Genomic DNA, 24885 nt, shown 5'->3' with positions numbered 1-24885 from the left:
GTTTCTGCTAATGTGGTGCAGAGCGTTAATGCTAGCATGTCCACAGTTATGCTGTGCTACATCCATCCATTAGCTTTACAGAGGTTAAACAATGCTATGCAATGCTAGGTGTACAACTATCAACAAAGAGGATAACCCTGCTGAAAAAATACAGCTAAATCCAGTCTAAGCTGGTTGGCTGGTCTTAGATGGTTTAAGCTGGTCAAATGGACCTCTAAACCCAGCCAACTAGAATAGACTTGCTAACAAAATGCTTGCATAGCTAGCTAGAAACATCAGCATCTACATACTTGTTTCAGGCCTAAAACTGTGCTGTAACTTCAGAACAAATCTATCAGCACTCCAGTAAAAGAAAAATGGTTCTTTCATTCGATAAAGATATATACAACAACACAAAAGGCCTCAAACTAAAACAGACCTTAGTCAGGTTAGACACCATTTTGAATTTAAAGGAGCCCTAGAGTTAAAAATTGAATTTACCTCGGCATAGTTGAATAACAAGAGTTCAGTACATGGAAATGACATACAGTGAGTCTCAAACTCCATTGTTTCCTCCTTCTTATGTAAATCTCATTTGTTTAAAAGACCTCAGAAGAACAGGCGAATCTCAACATAACACTGACTGTTATATAACAGTTGGAATCATTAATATATACGTCCCCAATATTTGCATATGCCAGCTCATGTTCAAGGCATTAGACAAGGGCAGGACGTCTGGATCTGTGCACAGATGAATCAACAGACTAGAGGTGCGTCCCAATTCGCGTACTTATGCACTATTCTATGACGTTTTTAAGTATAAATAGTGCGAGTTGTGCGTTCACACTGAAAATTCCAAAAAGAAAAAGTGCACTTTAAATACCCGGATGATGCACTAAATTAACGGAAAAAACGAAGTGTGGAATGTTGGACACTTCATGCACTCAACTGTCGCTGCTTTAATTACGTAGTGGAGGGGGAGGTGGTATCAAACTCCGATGTTAAATGACAAAATAACCTTATACAATTAACGCACTACATGGATGAGTGCATAGTGCACAAGTACATAGTGTATAAGTGCATAGTGTATAGTGCGTCATTTGGGACGCAACTTAGGTAAGCAAGCAAGGACAACAGCGAAAAATGGCAGATGGAGCAATAATAACTGACATGATCCATGATATCATGATATTTTTAGTGATATTTGTGAATTGTTTTTTTTATAATAGTTTTGTTAGCATGTTGCTAATGTACTGTTAAATGTGGTTAAAGTTACCATTGTTTCTTACTGTATTCACGGAGACAAGACTGTCGTTATTTTAATTTTTAAACACTTGCAGTCTGTATAATTCATAAACACAACTTCATTCTTTATAAATCTCTCCAACAGTGTGTAATGTTAGCTTTAGCCACGGAGCACCATCAAACTCATTCAGAATCAAGTGTAAACATCCAAATAAATACCATAATTACGTAATTAGACATGCTGCATGATGAACACTTTGTAAAGATCCATTTTGAGGGTTATATTAGATGTGTGAACTTTGTTTATGCTGTTTAAGGCAGTCACAAGCTCCGGGGGCGGGGTGCAAGGGAATTTAAAGGGGCCGCAGCCTGAATCGGCGCATATTTAATGATGCCCCAAAATAGGCAGTTAAAAAAATGAATTAAAAGAAATCTATGAGGTATTTTGAGCTGAAACTTCACAGAACCATTCAGGGGACACCTTAGACTTATATTACATCTTTTAAAAAGACGTTCTACGGCACTTTTAACACAGATGAAAGCGAAGCTGTGAAGGATAGACTTACAGTCTTTACAATGGCGTGCACTGAATAAATGTCTTACACCAACTTTCAAATCTATTTTATGGAAGTTTTTGTCTACTGAATTTTTTTTTTTTTTCGGATGACATCTAGTCAGCTGTAAATCAGTATGTTGTTAAAGGGAGATTTCACCCAAAAATATTGGTAATCAAACAGTTGACGGTAGCCATTGACTTCCATAGTAGAAAAAAATACGGTATGCAGTCTGGTTACCAACATACTTTATAATATCTTCTTTTGTGTTCAGCAGAAGAAAGAAACTCATAAGGTTTGGAACAACTTGAGGGTGAGTAAACGATGACAGAATTTTCACCCCTTTAAACAACAGTGCAAACACTCTATACTTCTGTCCCTCACAGCCTTGTTTTCCCTGTCTATTAGAAATGTTGCCTTGGCAACTAATTGAAATAAATTTGCTTGTACAAAATTACTAAAACTGAAATAAAAATAAATGAAAGCTAAATATAAATTTTAAAAGACTAATAAAAATGACAAAAGCTTACAAAATTGCTAAATACTAAATAAAACTCAAATGAAAACTAAAAATATAAAATAAAAGGTAAAGCTAAAAATATAAAATAAAAGGTCATTCAAAATATTAATGAATACTATAATAGTATATAAGTAATACTAAAATAACGCCATGGCAACCAAGCCCTGAACAGCATGACAGCATTGTGAAACCCTGAGAATCAGATGTGCTATAATTACCATCATACACTTCAACTGTGCTTGATTTGCTACAGCCACCCTCAAATCACTAGTGTTCCCCAGTATATTAACGAGTAACATAAGATTCTGTTAAGATATGCACATAACCTTCATAAATATGCAAAGAGAGGTGACAAAAACAGGACGTAAAATAATGCATGAAACGGAAGCTGGATATGATAATTACGAGGGGGAAAAAACAGACACTCAACCTCTCCCCTTTAATGCCAGACACATCCTTTCTGGCTTATGTCTGGGATTTTAATATTATTCAATCACTCTATCTGTCAATCATCAGAGGTTTGGCAGGAATATGTTGTCAGGGAAAAGCTAAATTCTCCTGAAATTAATAGATAGGCCGAAAAGCTGAAATATTGCTCATATAAGGAGGGGTATGGGATAAAACAAGGGAGCAGATGGAGAAGAGCATTTTTGGCAGGGAGAATGGCAAGGATAATTACAGATGACCTTTAATTATAGAGATTTCTGTTTTAATAATATTTATTTCAGCCAGGGATTGCATTTTTTACTTCACTTTAAAGGTAAATTAATGACTACAAAATGTAAAATCTTCAAAATAAGAATTAAAGATAATTGTAACCATAATTATGTTTAAATTAATAACCCCAGATTCATCTTTATATGAAACTAGATTTCATATAGAAGCCCAGCTTTTCATGCCTTAATCTCATACAAGATTAGCCTGGGTGCCAGCCCGAACCCCGCCCACAACATTTTTTGGACGGGAAGTTCGGTCTGGACTCGATCCATTGTGGAGTAATTATGCTCGGCTCCCAGAAGGCCGAGCCAATCAAATTGCCAGGGCGGGCTTTAATCGATGATGTACAGGCTATCTGCGGTTACGTAACCACCCACGTCATCAAAGAGCGCTTGGGGAGTTTGATTGACAAGCGATCTAACCAATCAGAACGCTGCATCCGCCATTTTGTCCAACAAAGCAGTCAGGAGTTAGAAGATTAACATCGGTGGAGTTAAACTTGAAAAATTGTGCATATTGACGTCTTTCCGCGTTTGAAACAACATTCATTCTCATGTTCATTCATGTTTATTTGATGCTATAAATGGACTAGTAGGAAGAGATGATCGGTTCACGAGCCTCTTGAGCTGAGGCGCTACAGCAATCTGTCACGATCATGGTCACAACACATTAAAGAGCCACAAAACGGTTTTTATTGTTTGAATTTTTTTAATAACTACACAGTTTGAAAGCTGGGACTTTGTTTAATATCATAAGTAACCTGCTCTGTCTCGTCTGTCGATGTGTTGTCAGTTTCCTCTTTGCTCCGCGATGCATTTATCACTCTGTGTGGCGTGACAGCGCCACGGCTTGTCGGACAAAGCAACAGTAACTAAGGGGGACGAGTCTTTGCAAAAGGTCAATTAGTTTACAACAATGATGGCTGTTGTTGAAGAACTGAGATGTGTAGATTCCGCCATCGCGTCCGTTATAGAAGATATCGACAGCGCATTAATTTTAAAAGAGGAACAGAGGACCGCGATCAAGGCATTTGTCGATGGGAAAGATGTCTTTGCCGTCCTTCCTACGGGATTCGGCAAAAGTTTGATTTATCAGCTGGCCCCGATGGTCGCTAAGAAGAGTTCTGTTGACAACTATGCGTCGCTCAACATACGTCACTTACTCTGTAGCTCTGATTGGTTGTAGGTCTATCCAATTGAGGTCTTTCCTGGATCGGTTGAAATACACCCCCATAATCAAAGCCCAATGGAGCAGTATCAGACTCATATTCTGACTAGAATTGAGTATGACCATGTCAGGCTAATACAAGATAGATATATTTTTAAAATATGTATTTATATACTATTATAATATTTATTAATATTTTGAATGAACCTTTATTAGCTTTTAGTTAACAATAACAACACTGCAGTGCATACAATAACATAAGTTCCTGTTATTATTGCAAATTAGAAACCTAGCAATTTTCTAATGAAGACAAAACATTTGAACATTTAAAAATGTAGAAAATATAATATTAAAAATGTCAAATGTTAAAAAAAAAAATGTTACAATGTATCGTTTTATATAAAATCTTGGCAGGTTAAGTAAAAACCCAAATGACCGGCCTGACCTGTATCTGACCTGCCTCTGACAATACATCCAGCTTAGAAAAAACATTCAACAGGAAATTATCTCAGACACACAGGGGTCAAAAGGTCCCTGTTGACTGTCACATTTGTGTTTTGCTCACCTCAATACCAAAGGACAAAGACTTATTATCTCAAGAATGTACAATGACAGCCAAAACCAGAGTGATGCATAAAATCCCTACGGGTGTATGAAAAATACAAACAATCAAATTACAGACTTGCAGAGCCTCAAAATCCAATTTTAACCAATGACAAGACAATAAGAACGTCAAATCTGAATGCAGTTCAGGGTCCTGTAACATGAAAACAACTGAACAGCAGGATGGTTTCTGTTCTATATCACGTGTTTATGTTTTTATGTGATTTTGAGAGGCTGTCAATGGCAGTGTGGCTGATTTACTCAGAGGAAGTAGCAAGACATAAAACGTTTCTGCTCACCGGGAGCCGATCTGGGCCCTGTCGGCGGGGCTGGGGGCCGTCTTCGCTGACACCACTAGCAGGTATCTTGTGTGTGGGCGGCAGATACCGTAGAACAGAATCAGTTTGAAAAAGAGGACAGATGTCCTTGCTGCTGCCTGTGCTGTTTATGTTTCAGAGCATGCTATAGGGTTGCCATTTGTTAAGTCCTGTGTGATAGGAATCTAATATATTACCATCTGTTTATTAGGGCTGGGAATCTCGATTTGCAATACGAAGAATCGGGAGCGATTCTGATATTTTCCGATGTATCGCGATTCGCATTTCTCTCTCGAATCGATTATAAGCTTAGTTTTTAAACAGCATATGGCACTACTATACGTGCTTTAGAAACACGCGTACACTGCCTGCTTCCAGTTCCTTTACACACACCACTTAAACCTAAAATAATCATTCATACAGTTCGAAAAGTTTGAAGCGAATTACAAGTCCCGCATCATAAAAGCATTCTGAGTCTACGATGCAAGTATATTTAACCACTTACACGACTCAGCCGAACACACAATCGCTGTCCAGCAGTCTTCTTCGTGAGCGTTTGAGAGTGTGTAGTTAAAAACTAGCCTAGAGCGCCATCTGCTGTTATAACTAAGCTCAGAATCAATTGGAGAGAGAATTAATAATATAAAGCGATTAATATTATAAAGCGACGAGAATATTTTTGGAGCGCCAAAAAAAAGTGATGGCCGATTTCAAAACACTGCTTCATGAAGCATCGGAGCACAAATGAATCGGTCATCACTAAATAAGTCGTTATTTTGGGTTTTTTTGGCGCTCCAAAAATATTTTTGTTGCTTTATAATATTAATATTGAGCCACTGTACTCACATGAACTGATTTAAATATGTTTTTAGTACCTTTATGGATCTTGAGAGAGGAAATGTCATGGCTCCCTATGGAGGCCTCACGGAGCCATCGGATTTGAACTAAAATATCTTAATTTGTGTTCCGAAGATTAACGAAGGTCTTACGAGTGTGGAACGGCATGAGGGTAAATAATAAATGACAGAATTTTAATTTTTGGGTGAACTAACCCTTTAATAATTGCTTTTTAAGGCATGCTATCTCTCTTTTGTTGTCAATTTAGCTGTCAAAGGGTATGTTTACATGACCACAATGTACTAAAAATGGAAAAGAGTTTCCTTTGCGTTTTTTGCGTACAGATGACAACTTTGTCAAAACAATCTCCGTTCAAACGGATCTGCGAATACACTAAAAACAATGTATTATGCTGCCAGGCCAGTAGTTGGAGATGTCACTTTGTAAAGAAAAACTAAGCGCCTATAGACTGAACATGTTATATGCATGCACAAAGTGTGCACGACTTACTAATTTGTTTCCTTGATTTACTAAATCGTGTGCACAATTTACTATTTCGTTCCCTCTATTTGCTAAATCGTGCACATGATTTACTACTTTGCATGTTTTAGCCTACAATTTTTTTTCCTTCATGTCATGTGCGGGGCTCCGTAATAACAGTATTATTTTCAAAAACGTGCACTTTGAAACCCGTTTTTAAAAGTTTACGTTTTCAGGCCCCCAAAACACCACTCGTGTAAATGAATGGCCAAAACGCATAAAAAGTTTTACATTTTTAGTAGAAAACGGTGTCGTGTTAACACCCCCTTAAACGGAATACAGTAAATCCCATTGACTGGGCTGGAAAGCATCCACCTAGCAACCACCCAGAACACCCTAGCAACTACACAGCAAAAGTCCAATGTTGTTATTGTTAACTAAATCAGTAGATGAAACAAAATCGAAATAATATAAAATATATATAGACCTCAGTCAGGTTAGATGCCATATTGAATTTAACACGAATAAAAACTAGGCTGTAAGGGACAACATGCATGGTAAAGGTCGTAGATCACACAATTTTCTCACAACTTTCATAACTATTTTATGAAGTTTTTGATGAAACGGAAAGACGTTTCATCATCTGAACAATCGGTATGTTGTTAAACAATAGTATGATCTATAAAACGTACTTATATCCCTCTCAACCTCATTTTCATTTCTGTCAAAAAACAAATATGGTGATATCCTGACTAAGGTGTATTAGATGAAAAACTGAAACATAAATAAACTTAAATAAATATTAGATGAATTTTAAATGAATTTTTAAGTTGAGGTACTAAAATTACTAAAACTGAAATAAAAATACATTTAATTTAAATAGTAATAAAAAAAACAAATACAATTTGTCACATAAAATGACATAAAATTACTAAAAGTACAATTTAAATGAAAATTGAAAACATTTGAAAAAAAGCTAAGATTTACTTTGGCATAAAAGTATATTAAAAAAAATGTAGTTTGAACACAGTTGCATTTGCTTAAGCTGAATTATTTGTCTAGGTAGCATTAATGATGACAAACGAAGGTGAAAAGGCCAGAAAAGAGCAAATCTGAAAGTATGACATACTAGGGAATTAAGAAAATCCCTGCAGGCAAAATCCCAGTCAACATACTCCATAAGAAGCAGTTCAAAGAAGGTCTTATCTAGTATATCATCCTCTAAACGAGACCAAAGCTTTGGTATCAGATGAGCATTTCAGACAAAACTGACTGGAATCAGATGGATGGAGTAAAAATGTATTCTAGTTCACCAGAGCAATGCTGTAGGCCACAAGGGAGAAATAAACTTCTGTAATGTGACAAATTTTATGTGAAACAGAACATTTTAGTGGGAAATAACATAGGACAGGACCTAATAAAATATGATATTACTAGCTAATATTATTTTTTCCTGCCTATACTGCTGCAGTTACATCAGTAGAGAAGAAAATTAATATCAGAGGCAGAGAAACATATTACATTTTTATATTGAAAACATATATTTTTTTAATAAAGTGCACTGATAAATCACACACAATAAGACCAGCGCCATTTATTATTAAGTAAATAAGGTACATTTTCATTTCACATTTATTTAGGATTTGGTCTATTAAGGATAACTTACGTAAATTATGCCTTATAATGTCATTTTTATTTGACTCTCATTTGTTCAGAGGTAAAAGTCAAGCTGGGAGTGAGTCAAAACTGTTGACTGTTGATTGCTGACAGTTTCATTTAACACCTCAGCTTTTCTGACTTAATGGGACATAGTTTCAACCTTCTTCTGATTTATTCAGCAGTTCTGCAGTCAAACTTTCATTTTTACACACTCCACACAAACACACACACAAGCATGCATTTCTCCTACAATCATTTTCCCCCAAACATGCTGACAAAGTTAAAAACAGACATTGATGGCTGCCAATAGGAAAGAAAAAAAAGACTATTATTTCAATTATTGCTCCTTTACAGCAATAAGATTAAATGGAGAGCAAATGGACACTTCTCATACTTTTCTTCTGAGGAAAGAAACCAACATTCTCAGTTTCATGAGACATCTCAACAACGTCTCAAACTGTGCTCGCATTCACCAAGATACCAAAGTCATAATCAAAACCCATGTTCTCAATATGAACTCAAACATTTTACATCAAATTCATCCGAGAATATTTGAGCTGTTCTATTCACATTAAAGTTGTACCTCTATACTTGCAGGCCTACTGTATGTGAATTGTCTTATTTGTGCCTACCAATGGGTTGATGGTCCAAATTGCAGTTTCAATGCAGCTTCAAAGGGCTCAAGACAAGGGATAAGGGTCTTATCTAGTGAAACGATCATCATTTTCTAAAAAAAATAAAAACTATATACTTTTTTATCCACAAATGCTTGTCTTGCACTGCTCTGCGATGCACTATGCATTACATAATCATGCTGGAAAGGTCACGTGTGACGTATATGGAGAAAAATCCTGCAATGTTTTCCTCAAAAACTTTAAATTCTTTTCGACTAAAGAAAGAAAGACATAAACATCTTGGATGAAATGGGGGTGAGTAAATTATCAGGAAATTTTAATTCTGAAGTGAACTAATCCTTAACATCAAGCATGTCTCAAATTCAAGATCGTCTTCTGAGAGAGGCAGCTTTCTGTGTGCGCACTTTGGCAGTGTGCTGATCAGCACGAGCACCGCAGTGAATTCCATTTCAGGATATATTGCGCTTATACGTAACTATTTTTAACATCAAGCACTTCCACTCTTTACATTCTCATTAAAGTGTAAAGGGTCAATAGTGCTATATATTTGCATACCGCAATTTACACGTCATACCGCCCAGCCTTACTCTCACAGAATCCCTTCAGCTGATTATAGAAGACACCAAAAAAATTTAAGACACCTCAAATCCCTCAAAACTTCATAAGAGTCTCAGCTCTCGCTGGGAAGAACTGTAATGTGCTTTGTTTACTGTTAAATCAATGGCAGACATCACTCACTAATTACAGAGCACTCGAATATTTTGCAGTTGGCTGCGCAAACGCATTGCTGGAGTCCAGGCACATAATTGACTAGAGCAGTAAATCAGCACAAAGGGCTGTGAGATGCCAGAATGTGACTCTCTCTCTTTCCATTTGGTCTCCCTGGTCTTAAAATGCCTTGCTCTCTCAGTTTGGGCCTTTATCTTTTTGTCAGTACTTGTGTGTGTGTGTGTGTGTGTGTGTGTGTGTGTGTGTGCGTGTGTGTTTGAATGTGGCCCTTGTATTCCCTATAAAATTCTTACTTAAACTTTGAGTTTCTTAACTTCTATTTCAAATCTCATTCAATTTTTTTTTGAGTTCTGACAACTTATTGGGGCTCACAGTGAAGTAAATAACTCATTTGATTTTCAAGAATAATACAAGTTAAAATAAAAATAACTCAATAAAAATTAACTAAATCTTTTATGTTAATTGCTATCAAAATGTATGACTCATTACTTCAAGTTAGAAGCAATTAACATGCATGAGTACTACAAACTCAAAACTTGACAAAACTGATTACCTCAATTTTTTTGAGTTAGCTTAACTTATTCAGGTTTACAGTGTATGTTGTGGGGATCAAATGTACCCACAAAGACAGTAATACCAATCATTTCTGACCTTGTGAGGACATTTTTTTTTGGTCCCCATGAGGAAAATAGCTTAAAAATCATACAGAAATGTAGAAATGTAGAAAAATTCTTTCTTTAATGTAGGTTTAGGGGTATGGTTAGGGTTAGGGGATATAATATACAGCTTGTACAGTATAAAAATCATTATGTCTACGGAAAGTCCCCATAAAATATGGAAACCCAACATGTGTGTGACATCAGACTAATCCCACTCTAGTTCACTGTTAACTCTGCAGGGTCCTGGATGGCTTAATGATATGAATAATTCATATCTCCCCTCACTCACAGTCTGTTCGTTACTCAACTGAATGTTCTTACTATTCCATTTTTCTTCCTCTCATAATACAGCAGCCATTACTCCAGTTTTCAGTGTCACATGATCCTTCGGAAATCATTCTGATATGTTGATTTGGTGTTCAATAAACATTTCTTATTATTAACAGTTGTGCTGCTTACTATTTTTGTGGAATTTTTTTTTTTTTTTTCAGGATTCTTTGATGAATAGAAAGTTCAAAAGAACAGCATTTATTAGAAAAATAAATTGTTTAGTAATAAAACTCATTTTAATGTGTGAATAAGGCCTAGTTCTTATAACAGAGTTTTGTTCTTTCATTTTAATAGAACATGAAAACTCAAAAACATGCTATGAAGCACTGTCATGAGCATTCCAAACCAACAGGTGGCGATATAACCCTAACCGTAAAGCCATGTTGGCCAATCAGAAGCCTGGAAAAAAGGTTATTACAGGTTCCAAGCCAAGTCACAAGCCAAAATCTCTGGTTTCAACATCTACACGACAACACTGCAACCAGAGTTTCTAAAAATCTTCACCCTGACAGGAGTTTTCAAAAAAGTTTGGTTTCAGTGACCGGACACTGCGTTTGCATGTGGACGAATGGCCAAACCACACAGAAAAAGCTGCAGTTTTGAAAAGACCAGTGTTTGTGTGGACAAGGCCTAAAACTATTAATTTGATTAAAAAAAAAAGGAATGTAACAAGTGATCATCTTTATGAATGAGTCGTTGAATCATTTACTTAACCGGCTCTTTTTAAACACTGATACATTCATCTTTATGAGGGTTTTTTTAGATCATTCACTCTAAAGATTTATTCAATAATACATTATATTTATCTTAGTACTGAAGAAAAGTACTTAATATATAAAAAAAATAAATCAAATTAAAATGTCAATTTAGCCAATATTTGTGTGTGCTATGTATTCTATATAGTGCTATGTATTTTATATGGTCATAATATTGCATTTTTAGATTCGCAACATCAAATGCCACTTGTGGGGTTCACATAAGAGGCACTATTTGTACAAAAATGTATTTGCTGCAAGTTATTTCAGTTAGGTTGCAGATGCCTATTTTTTCTGCCTGTCTACAGTGTCTAATAGAAACAACATCTGACTGCTGGCCTGGCTGTAAATATAGCACCAGCTGGATAACATCAATATTGTATGGCAGTTTCCAAATATGGATCCACATCCATGCCAACAATGACTGACGAAAGTGAGAGGTAAAATCCAGAACTATGTCTCCATTCCAACTCTCCCATTAGATTGCATCTCGTGCTATGCAAAATCCCTGTAAAAAATAATCTACAGGCTCGCTCTGGATTAGAACTAGGTTTTTTTATTTATTTTTTTTAGCTTGGGTTTCAACGTTAATCTGACAACACGTCTTTGTGTGTGGTTGATCATTAGACCACCGATGTGAGCAGATTATAATAATGGATTTAATGAAGCAAATTTCTTTGCAAGGAACAGTACCTAGTGACTGTGTGTTATGTAATTTATCCCCATTTTGGAGCTCGGCTGATGCAGATTGATAAGGGAATAATGTGATCATTCTATCAGGTTAAAACCTTTAAGCTATTCTGACCAACAATAGCGTACAAGCCCTTTTAGATTAATGTCCCATGGGATGTGGGATGGATAGCACATTGGCTACCTCTGTAATATCCCAGGGCATCTTTATCTAGGAAGGAGAAATAAATAAATATATGTATATATTAAATAAATGAATGGGACAGAAAGACAAAGGAGCTTTTAATGTTATTGAATTGAGTGTGTCCATAGATGCTGGGCAGCTGAACTAATCTTCATGCCACAGAGAAGAACGGAGCATGCTCAGTTGCTCACTAGGTCAGGAACAGGAAAATCTCTCCCACTTTCATGCTGTGGGTCATTTTCATTCACTTCAGAGCAATGCAATGTAAGTTAACAGAACAAAAGGAAAGCAAAATTGCTTTAATGTACTTTTTCTATAATATATCAGGGTTTGTGCACATCACAATGTGTTTTATATAAGATAAAAAGACTGAAACCCAGAAACAAATGGAGATCCAGTTACTCTATTATTTATAAAGTATTTGGAGAGACAAAGTAGCTTTGAGTTTAAGTGCTTGATTCTTTCATTAACTAACAGTCAAGTTCCTTTCAGTTCTTTTCCTGTGACTTGATGACTGCTGCCTTCATGAAGGTACTTTTTGAGACAGCAGGCAAACTGAAATGGAACCACAAGTGGCTGATTTTGATGCTCATATAGGCAACAAAAATAAAATAAATCAAGACAAAATATAAAATTAGTACAAAATGTTGGATAAAGTCTCATATTTGATTCCAATCAAATGTGTTATTTTCATTCTATTTATATACTATTATATTATTTATTAATATTTTATATTCGATTTTGTTTATATTAATATTTATATGAATGTTTGTCATATTTTGAATCAGTCGTTTAAGTTAATACTTTTATTATGTCATTTTTATCATTTTTTATGGTTGTTTTTTTTTTTTTTCCTATTTGAATCTACTACTTGAATCAGTAGTTTACATGTTAGTAATTTTGTGATGTGCTTGTCACTTCTATTAATTTTTTGTTTTTTATTTCTATTTTTTATTTTAGTTTTAGTAATTTTGGTACTTAAGCTTAAATGTACTTCGTTCAGTTAATTCAACACAACATTTCTAATTTTAAGGTTTTTTTTTTATTTATAATTTACTATTTATATTTTATTTAGTTAACAATAACAACACTGATTCCAATAGTTTGATGCTAGTGTATATTAAACAACACTAATAAAAATGAAAATATTGTTTAAAATAGTTCATTTTTATTAGTTTTGCACAATTTATTAATATTTTCAGTACTGATGAATGACTATATTATGGAAGCTTGTTTCTGCCATGAAATACAACATTTTTTTTCTCAGTTACGAGATATAAAGTCAGAATTGTGAGTTATAAAGTCAGAATTGCATGATATAAAGTGAAAATTGTGAGCTATAAAGTCAGAATTGTGGGTTATAAAGTAAGAATTCTGAGTTATAAAGTAAGAATTGCGTGATATAAAGTCAGAATTGTGAGATATATAGTCAGAATTGTGAGATATAAAGTCAGAATTGTGAGATATAAAGTCAGAATTGCAAGTTATAAAGTCAGGATTGTGAGATATAAAGTCAGAATTCTGAGTTATAAAGTCAAAATTGCGTGCTATAAAGTCAGAATTGCGAGTTATAAAGTCAGAATTGCAAGTTATAAAGTCAGGATTGTGTGATATAAAATCAGAATTGAGAGTTATAAAGTCCAATTGTGAGGGAAAAAAGACTGACGTTTTTTTTCTCAGAATTGCGAGTTTATATCTCACAATTCTGACTTTATATCTCGCAATTCTCACTTTATATCATGCAACTGCAACTGAAAAAAGTCAGAATTCTGACTTTATAACTCGCAATTGTGAGTTTATATCTCGCAAAGTCACAATTGTGAGAAAAAAAGTCAGAATTGTGACATAAAAAGTCACAATTACCTCTTTTATTTTTTTTTACTTAGTGGCGGAAACAAGCTTCCATACTATATTGATGCATTTCTTTCTACTCCGCCATTTTGTTTTTCCCTTGTCACAGGGCATTCTGGGATCGCCCTCTTACATGATAATGCCAAAATGAGAAGGCAACGTAATTTATTGTATTAACTTATACAATTATAGACTTATTGCCTATGACGCCTTAAAAAGTAGTAGTCTGTAAGGAGCTCAAAAACAGCTAATATGTTATAAACCACAAAACTCTCATATGACACATCAACCTTTTTGACAGATCCATACCTTCCTCCATTGGGTGGGAGGAGTAAATAACAAACACCCCCTACAATCAGTCAGTCATAATGTCTCTCTTATTCTCAGCATTCATCATGTACTCAAACTCTCTGCAGTGACTCAACGAGTTTCTTAGCAACTGCCGAAACACTCAAGATGTCAATAGCAATGTTCTCCACCACTTTGACTATGATTCTTATTATCTTGTCAGCTGTTTGACTTGCTGTACCACCTTCATCCTAAAAACAATAGAAGAAAACAAGCTGAACGACTGAGCTAACAATGGCAGATGCCATTGAGTGTCCAAAGCAAATGTCACTCACTGTTCTGTTAATATGAAATCCTCTTTTCTGTGGAAACAGCATGGTCTCGATCTGAACTCAGCCAATCACAGTGCAGCATCCCTTAGGGGCAGAGCCCACACAGCAAATTAGGAGATCCATCATGAGGGCATAGTGTCTGTCTGTCTTTCTGTCTATCCATCCATCCAATATTTTTTTAGGAAAAAATATACACTACAGTTCAAAAGTTCTGTGTTAATGAGATTTTTAAAGGGACCTATAATGCCCCTTTTACAAGATGTAATATAGGTCTCTGGTGTCTCCAGAATGTCTCTGTGAAGTTTCAGCTCAAAATACCACTCAGATCATTTATTATAGCTTGACAAATTTGCCCCTATTTGGCCGTGAGGAAAAACACACTTTTTTTGTGTGTGTCCCTTTAAATGTTAATGAGCTGCTGCTCCCGGCCCTCTCTCTAGAAGAGGGCGGCGCTTTAACAGCTCAAGCTTCAGTTGCTCAACAACAACAAAACTGGAGAATCTCACACAGCCAAAATGAGGTTTGTCAATAACGGTGTTCAGCCTTACATTGATCAAACCGGAGTCGAACACTGATGGAGAGACTCAGGAAGAAATTACATTTTAAAATATATTCAAATAGAAAATTTGACAATATTACCATTTTTTCTGTATACAACCCACCTAAATTATAATATTTTATGTCGATCTGAAAAATGTTTTTGAACAATATATCATATTGATTGGTTTCTCAATGACTTATAGGTGTATGACAGTCACATCAAGCTGTCTGTGTGTGTTTATTTACAGCTCTTGTTGTATGTGTGTGTGTGTGTGTGTGTGTGTGTGTGTGTGAGAGTGCTTTTAGTTTGTTCTTTTCTGCTGTGCACCGGAGGCAAACCTTAAGTCGGCTTACAAGCATCACATAAATATGCCAGTAATTCCACATTGGTCCCATATTTCTCATCATTCCTTCCTCTCTCTTTCTCCTCCCTCTCTCACTCTCTCTCTGTCCACGGTGCTGTGGGGAACCTAAAATCCTGTCAAGTGAGCTCCGCAGCAGCAGATGCATTCAACCAAACACTAAAGAAAGACATACAACTGAACCTCACAGGCTCACAGCTCAGAGCGGAGTAGAAGTGGATAGCTTGCAGTTACTTCAGTGAAATATTTGGAAAGACAATAGTACATTTTCGAGACCTGAGATCTTAAAATCAGCCTCTATAACCAGCTGATCATTTAGAAAGATAACCAAATTAAGTGAAAAACATTTTTAAAAAGGATAAACTCTCGCCTTCCTCAGTTTTAGGAAGACAAAATGTGTGTAATTAAACAAACACATGTAGTAGATTCAAGAGTGGAAGGAAAGCAGTCACCAGGACAGGGGGTTATCCTGGGGGGAATGACATTTGTCCAAACACTTGTTTGGATGACTATTTAGAAGAACACAAACAAAGCGCAGCGATAATAACATCTCATTAGTGTGCAGAGGCAATTAAAGTTGTCTCTTGCATAACACGGTCTGCCTCTATAGGGCAAAGCAAAAACATCTAAATTATTCACATTCCTGCAGTCTGATTAACAGATGCAGCCATTGAACTCATTTCAAAATACAGAGAGTAAAAAACTCAAAGGCCGAAAGAATGATTGTAGTTTAGATGGTTTATCTATCTATCCTCTCTATCATCTGTCTGTCTACCCAATCATCTATCTAATCTATCTATCTATCTATCTATCTATCTATCTATCTATCTATCTATCTATCTATCTATCTATCTATCTATCTATCTATCTATCTATCTATCTATCTATCTATCTATCTATCTACCCAATCATCTATCTATCTATCTATCTATCTATCTATCTATCTATCTATCTATCTATCTATCTATCTATCTATCTATCTATCTATCTATCTATCTATCTATCTATCTATCTATCTATCTAATCATCCATCCATGCATCCATCCATCCTATAAAACAATAAAGCATCCATCCATCCATCCATCCATCCATCCATCCATCCATATTCATAATCAATCAATCAATCAATCAATCAATCAATCAATCAATCAATCAATCAATCTATCTATGTATCTGTATATGTATCTATCTATCTACCTTTTTATCTATCTATATTATATGGTGAGGTTTCACGGTAACATGCTGAGTCTTCGGTTTTTCCCAGGCAGTAAACACACTTGTTCATTCATTCCTTTCTCCTCCCTGATCAGCATGAGACCAAATCATACCGGATGGCAGGGGCCAACCCACTCCTTAAGCCCTGACCCCTCCACTTCTCAAATGCCAGTTTTTTTTTTCTTTTCTTTCTTTCTTTTTCATTTTCCCTGAGCTAAAGTTTGGTGTTTCCTAATATTCCTCTTTTCCTCTGTGCCTTATGCTTGCTGTCTCCAAACCACAGCAAATCCACTTTCTTACTTAAAAGAAACCATGAGTACTTCACTCCCAATACACTGATCCAAAAATCCTTTAATGTAACATCAAGGCCTTTTAAAATCTCTTAAGATCCATAGAGCTAACTCAGGAACCCCAATACAGAGGAATGATTCTTGATAAGAAGAACCTTTCAAAACGCCTCATAGGTTGAGGGTTCACAAACAGCTCTTCTGTACTGTCACTGAGCGTTTTGAACAGCTATGAGTCATTTCTGTTTGAATGTGAAACAAATATGGCGTCTACAGTAAACAAATTCAACATGGTTCAGATACTTGGAACAAAGTGAACTAGAAACCTCCATATCTCCATATCTTTGTTAAACATACAGATATATAATGTCTTTAAAAGTGATATTCCTTCATTTTGAATGTGCTATACCTGAACATGAATAATCACATCATTGAATTTCATAATACTCTGAGAGATACACTATATAGTAATACAAAAATAGTGAGTGCAGATGTTCAGGTGGTTTGACATCCCACAATTCCAGTCCACATTAATACTATCAGATAAATCCTTTGCTGACAGCTGCAGTTACATTCCCAGCTTTAATCAGAACTCTCTCTAAACTGAGCTGAGCACGATGACTTACACTTTCCCTCTTGTGTGTTGGAAAATGAAACTGAATACACTCACTCACACACAAACACCTATAGTCACAAATGAGCATAGCACACACCTAATAAAACCAATTAAGTAGAAATCTATTTATGTAACAGATATGAATTCATGACATTTACTCTAATGCCTCTAGAGATTAATTTCTCTGACAAAACAATGGTTCAGAGACATTAATCAACGTTCATTCGACACTATATAGTCAAGACGCTTAAACATCACTGAATCTACATTTTATGTGCTTGACAGACAATTTTATCCACATCAGCTTACAATGGATTTAAGATATACATTTAATCAGGGAATCAAACCCACGACCTTGGCATGGCTAGTGCCATGCTCTACTATTTGAGCTTTAAGATGCTATTATCTCCAGTAGTAATGATGTTTTGATGTACTGTATTTAAAGGAATAGTTCACTCAGTTCTCTGAAATCTTTCTTGTTCACAATCTGGCACATCACAATCTCTTGACTTAAAGGGTGGTTGATTATGATTTCACTTTTTTAACTTTAATTTGTGTGTAATGTTGCTGTTTGAGCATATACATCTGCAAAGTTAAGATATTTTCTTTTAAAGATTTTGCTGTTTAGGGACTACAGCAAGCTTAGTGACATCACTAACCCTGAAATTTACATAAACCCTGCCCAAACAAGCAACAAAGGGGGTGAGGCCATGTCTGGCTGCTTTAGAGAAGAGGAAGTGTTGTTGTAGTAGTTTCGTTACCAATGCTGTCATTTTACCCCAGACTGCTTCACAAACGAGGGTCAATTCAACGCTAAATTTGCACAAAAGATTAACATGACGGCACATGCTAGTCGACGAGTTGAATCAACTCTACAGCAACTACATAAATTTATCCACTAACCATTCAGAAATGTCCAGTTTCATTCTAAAAGTCTCTCTATCAGTGTCCGACTCCGGTTTGAACAATGTAAGGCTGAACACCGTTACTGAAAATCATTTTGGCAGCGTGAGATTCTCCAGCTTTGTTGTTGTTGAGCAACCGAATTGCAAGGTTTTAAGCTTCTCCCTTTTTCTGGAAAGGGGGCCGGGAGCAGCAGCTCATTTGCATTTAAAGGGACACACACAAAAACACTGTGTTTTTACTCGTACCTAAATAGAAGCAAATTATAATAAATGATCTGTGGGGTATTTTGAGCTGAAAATTCACAGACACATTCTGGGGACACCAGAGATTTATATTTCATCTTGTAATAGGTCCCTTTTCATTTTCATGCTATTCCCCACACAAAGATATTATGTGGCTTCAGAAGACTTCAATTTGACCACTTTATTTTGTTTTATACTTCTGGATCTTCAAAGAGTGAATGTCTGATCGCACTAGCAATAGCAAGTCATGGGTTCAATTCCCAGGGAATTTATGAACTGATGAAATCTATACCATGATGAATGCATTGTCAGTTGAATATGAATCATTGCCCACTATAGTCATTTGTATGGAACAGATTGGACATTAAGCAAAATATCTCCATTTGCATTCTGCCAAAGGAATAAAATCTGGAATCTTGGAATCACTGTATATCAAGCATTACATTATGACATATTTAATCTATCCAAATAGCAATACCAAATACCAAATAAATGTACAAAAAAGACATCACTAGGACACAATCACTATAAAATAATAACAAACACTAATCTATGACAGCAGCCTAGAGAAGTCAAACAACTCTAGAAGTGTGTTGATGCAGTGCTACTGGATTTACAACTACAGAGAGACAATCAGTTATATAAGATAAAATGCAAATGAACAACTGAAAGTAATTATATATACAAACAGCAAGTCAATAACTGCACCATCTGTCAATTCAAGAGCTTTCATCAAAGCGAAGGCGACTTACCAGAGGATTGTAGATTAACATTGCTCATAGAGTATACTATGGACATAAATTTCTGTCTGTTTGGCATAGAAGTTGATACCAATACTGATATTACTTAAAGCAACGTCTGCCAGTACAGATGCAGATAGATTGGACATTTTTTTCTGCTATCTTGTTTCAAAAAAAGAGCTAATTTCTAATTAAAATATTTTTTAAATAAATATAAAAACAATTTATCCTCTAAAATATTTTCCCACATACATTTAGCAAACTAAGTCATGATTAACTTTCCCTCTGAAGTGATGCAGGGAGGTGAAACATTAAAGTGGAAAGCTATTGATAAAGTTTTCTTCCTGTGGGCTGCTGTGTTCAGCAATCTCAGAATCAATCCCAGCAGCCTTTGTGGTATGTATCTTAAAACCATCGGCTTGTACAGGAAACATTCTCCTCCAGGCTGAAATTTCACAGAATACCACAGTTCTGATGATAAACATTATTTTACGGCATACAGAAAGTCAAATGTGGTGCTAAACCTCTTTATGGTACACTGGAAGCTTGTGGGAGTACAGACAAAAAAATCTGAAATTCTATTCTATGCTACAGATGGTGTGGGTTGGTTATTGTTGAACAAGATCTGCTTTTACAGCATATATAATAAAAGAGAGCAACTGATAATCAGAAAGTGAGTGCTAATCACTCAGAACAGGAGCAGGTGGAGATCTTTCTAAAGCCACGCCCCTCTTCTCGCATAATTACTAGTATAATGAGCATCCTGTAACCCCACACCCACAAATGACATCATCCATCCTGGACACATGCCTACAATAAGTCCCAATTCAGAGTTCTGAGCCTTTAAAACAACTGAAAGATCCAAAATTTAAGCATGATTATAAAAATATCACTACCACTACACTGCAACTTCTCACAATTGAGTTATAAACTTGCAATTCTGACTTTTTTAATCATAATTCTGCATGTTCATGCAGTTTAGGTGTCTAAAATTTCTGGGGGGAAACTTGAGAAAAAAATTATAGAAATCCAAGATGTAAAATTAGAATTTGGAGGAAAAAAACCTCAGAATTGTGGGACGTAAACTCACAAATCTAAGATATGAAACTGCCATTTTTGGGGGAAAAAGTCTGAATTGTGAGATAAGTTACCTTTTTTTATACTTTTAATCCATAGCAAAAATAAACTTCAATAGTCCTTATTTACATTTATTTGTCCATATAAAAATCTTTCCAAGTCATACTGGTTCAAAACAACATAAGGGTGACTAAATGATGCCAGAATTGCCCATTTAAGTCTTTTTGATTGAGTGATTTATAAATTTGCTAGTACTCGCTCTAAAATGGCAGCCTTGCATGAGAAAGAAAGACATTCGATTTACCAATAATCCCTCTTACAAAATGAATGACCTTAAAAAAAAAGGTATCGCTGAAAATGTGCCATGGCATAAGCCAAGAAATTCATTGAATGTCTCAAACATTGACATTAAAAAGTGTTAATAACAGCAGATTGGTAATGCTTGATACCATTCCAATAACATTGATACCATTGTTTTCCCTGGTTAGCACTGACATCATCTACAAACTCATTAAAAATGGCTTTGGCCTGTAACACACAGAATTTAGTTGCATAATGTAGGCCTGCGATAGAAACATTACAACATTGAGATGGCTTAACTGGGGTCGACTAATCCAAACCACAATCAACCAGAGACAAAACAAGCTATTGGCTCCAAAACATACAATATTAAGTGTTCTTTGACTGTACAGCAGAGACTAAAATTATGATTTTGCAATCCTGCAGAGCTTGTACATGACATTTAGAAACGTGTAATTTTCATTTTAGACCTCAAAACTTGATGACCACAGCATAATACTGTATATTGTTATATTAACTGCAATTAGCTGGTAATACAAAACACTACTTTTGCAGTCCAATAGACGTGGCACAAGAAATCAAGATTCATAGAGGTTACTGATCCAACATGAATGCAAACAATAGCTAAATATGCATACAACCAAACAAGAAAGCCAATAAATAACAAGAAATAACAAGTTTAACCCTGTCTATTGCAGTGGACTACATAACTGGATAGGTCAAGCATCTATTTACAACAAACTATTCAGGTAAAAGACTCCTTGAAAAAACAGTGACAATTCCCTAGGAGCGAGGTCAGTTTGCAGAGAAGGAATGTTTGCTGAACCATCCAAGCCAGCTTCTCAAGGCTGAGCACTTCACTAATTCATTCCCAAATCACTCTATTGATATCAGCATACCTGGAGAATATGAGAATACAGGCGATCACGATAACCTCTGACACTAAACCGTGAGCAGAGTCTAACAAGGGCACCCACTGGTATGTGATTTAACAATATACAGACACAATAGAACAGCCTAATTAGCCATATGGGGTCTTTTTGGGGGCTCCGGTTGATTGGTTCATGGGCGTCCCTTAGAATTATGCACTGTGCCTTGCCAAGCCCTGCAGTAATTGGCCTTATTTTAATAGAGTACTGATGTTTAAAAGCCACATTGTGCCGCTGCTTTCCTGTAAAAAATTGCCTAAAACGCCCAAAAAAACCATACTTAAAGTATATTGCATGCTGTTCTTGAACCATTTGGAGTATATGCATGGTTTTGGTCTCTTTTGAAAGGTATGTGTACCACGGGTGATACAGTGGAGATTATATATAACAGGTTAAAGGGATCATATGCGAGAATTTTCATGTATCAATCGCTTTTTGTATTGCCAACGTGTGAACAGCTTGTAATGAAACTAGTTTGTCTATGAAAGCCTGTGGACTGATTTTTATGTGAAGGACTCAGCAGGGTTGCCAGGTTTTCACAACAAATCCCACCCAATTGGTACTCAAACTAGCCCAATAGCATTTCAGGGGGGTCTCCTGGTAAAAATTGCGTTCAATCCATATTTTTGGCGGGGTTCCCTTGGTTAAATTCGCATTCCAGGGGATAAATATCATGTTATTTGGGGTCGTTTCAACCCACAGGACTTGGCAACACAGGGACTCAGGCCAGTTTTGCCAAGAAAAGTCCAAAGGATTCGCCGGTTATGCACGCTTTCGAGAGACACATGAAAGGTATTAATTCACTCTATAGTCTTACAAAATCAGATCTACAGTCTATAGTCTCAAATATACTTCAAAATCAAGTCAGTGAGAGAGCTGGTGCAAACATACTGTATCCACATCATATGATCAGATGCTTTCTTAACTGCCGCTTTCTCACCGGTTATTTTTGTTGTGTGTTTTGTTACTGAGAGGAAAGCACGCATAACATATTTACATATTCATCTAAATGTCGCTCTAAGCAGCGTGGATGGAGCCTGGATGTTCACTGCAAGGTATTTACTTCTAAACAAAGAATGAAAAAGAATCAAGGCCTTGAATCACATTCAGTCTCTAGTACAATAAGTTGCTGGCTGCAGTTCACTTAACGGCCACCAGTGTCGCTAATAACAAGTGTTTCTGAATTCTACCAAAGTCCCTTTAAGACAAGTCATTTCACTCGGCGGCCATCTTTGAAACGCCTCTCGGGCATCCTGGGCATCATGCAATCTGTTTGAATGGGGAAACATCAAATTCTTCAAAACTGTTCGCCAACCTTATGATTAAATTTCATATTTGAAATCACCAATGAAATCTAACAACAATCGGCTCATAAATTTAGTTTCTAAACGCTCGAATCATGACAAAAAAAAAGGTATTTTTCAGGCTGGATCAAGCTAATGCGCATGCGCAGACCTAAATGCGCGTCTCTTCGGAGATTCTAACGGCCGTTGAAGTGACGCGATGACTTTACCAGTTGGCGATTGGCTCTTATTTAGAAGGCGGGACTTATTCCGCCATATTGCGCGTTACACTTTCTCCCATTCAAAACAATACGAGTGACGCGTCTTGTGTTATTCTATAGTCTTTGATTCTACATATAGCCCCTTTAAAGTGTCAAGAAACATTTCAGCACACGTCGGATCACGAAAAAAACAAAAGGTAGAACATAGAAAGCCTGAGTGGCGAAGCGCAACGTCAAAATTCTTATGCAACAATATTATGCAACAAAATGCATAAAAATATTATATTCCATTTTTTTATAAAGGCAGAGCCATTTGTATTCTGCATTGCATATATATACATATATATATATATATATATATATATATATATATATATATATATATATATATGATCAACGTGCTTATGCATTTTTAATCGCTTTTATTCAATGCAGTCTTATGAAAAATGTGATGTTTACGTGACGTTTATTTCAAAAATTATGTGCAAAAAATTGTGTTTCATGACATTTTAATTGTTACTGAATCATGTTTAGATTCAACAATGGGTTGAAATAAACAAGTAAATAAAAGCTTGGCAAGCTAAATTATCATCAATTTGTGTATCCTAATTTTAAAATGTTTTAATTCCCTATTTTTAAGGTGGTTTCACACATTTGCTTCCTCCTGTTTAGTAGCACACCTACATGAAAAAACATCAACCAAGTGCATTTCCCATATGCCCCATCTCAGACTCCAGGATGAACTCACATAACAGTTTCAAAATATCAATTGCAAAAAATAGTCTCAAGATATGCAATTTAAATTCTTCAACGGCAATAATTTGACCAAATTCAATAAATATAGCCAATTTAAGTAGAATATTACAATTAACCAGCCTATACATAAGACCTGCATTTGCATATACATGTCATTATTGTGACTCCAGATTCTATCAGTCTATATTCTAATAACAAAGGCCTGCCGTCACTGCAAACAGGACATATGATGCAGGACTGCGAGTGATGCAGGAAAAACATGGATGGATCTGGTAAACACCGGAGAAATCCTGCCGTTAACGAGTCTGATCGTTCTCGCGCGCACCGCCAATCGTGACTGATCATTTATTTTCCTTTGCCACAAAGGCATCGACTTCATTAACCTTCATAGCGATCAATATTCATCACCCCACCCTTCAGGTTCCCGCATCAACAACATCTCCCACGGACCTACCATTCCGTGCCAGCTGCCCGTCCGACGTTCCCGGTCCGGTGACAGTCCAGTTCTGTTCAGTTCAAAACATGCCGGTAGGCGACGGTTTTAAAGACCACTGTGAGGACGAATTAAACAGATATAAAGAAAGAAATGTAGTTGAAATAAAAAGAGAAGGATTAAAGCCTGAGTTTGCGATGCTGAATCACTGCGCGCTCACCATTGTGCTGCAGGATGCTGCCTGTACCATTATGGATCCTACCAGCGTAGGGATGGGATGGGAAGGGGAGGGGGTGCGGGAGACGGGTTGCCGTAGCAACCGGAGGGAGCACACGATGACGTCAAAGCCCAGAGCGGTCTCATAGGAGTGAGGAGATGGAGAGGAGCGGCGCTCTGATCTCGCATCTGTAGATTGGTGGGCCTTTGCGCACATGACCGCCGACTGCG

The 24885-nt window shown here is 36.2% G+C and overlaps 1 protein-coding gene across 7 annotated transcripts in view; it reads right to left on the bottom strand.

Annotated features, from left to right (window-relative positions):
* mapk10 (mitogen-activated protein kinase 10) overlaps positions 1 to 24632 on the bottom strand; it is a 76257-nt gene extending 51625 nt beyond the window's left edge. For 5 of the 7 annotated variants that reach the window (XM_067375280.1, XM_067375272.1, XM_067375273.1 and 2 more), the window contains exon 1: positions 24460 to 24632. In XM_067375280.1, coding sequence (XP_067231381.1) covers positions 24460 to 24462 — 3 coding nt within the window. In that variant the 5' untranslated portion in view covers positions 24463 to 24632. The remainder of the gene's footprint in view (positions 1 to 24459) is intronic. The other 2 variants (XM_067375274.1, XM_067375275.1) reach the window with 2 other exon arrangements.
* Positions 24633 to 24885: the final 253 nt, after the last annotated feature.

This window comes from Chanodichthys erythropterus, chromosome 22 (genome assembly GCF_024489055.1).
Source record: "Chanodichthys erythropterus isolate Z2021 chromosome 22, ASM2448905v1, whole genome shotgun sequence".
Lineage (NCBI taxonomy): Eukaryota > Metazoa > Chordata > Actinopteri > Cypriniformes > Xenocyprididae > Chanodichthys > Chanodichthys erythropterus.
The sequence above is the reverse complement of the archived record's forward strand: the minus strand, read 5'-3'. Positions and strand labels throughout refer to the sequence as shown.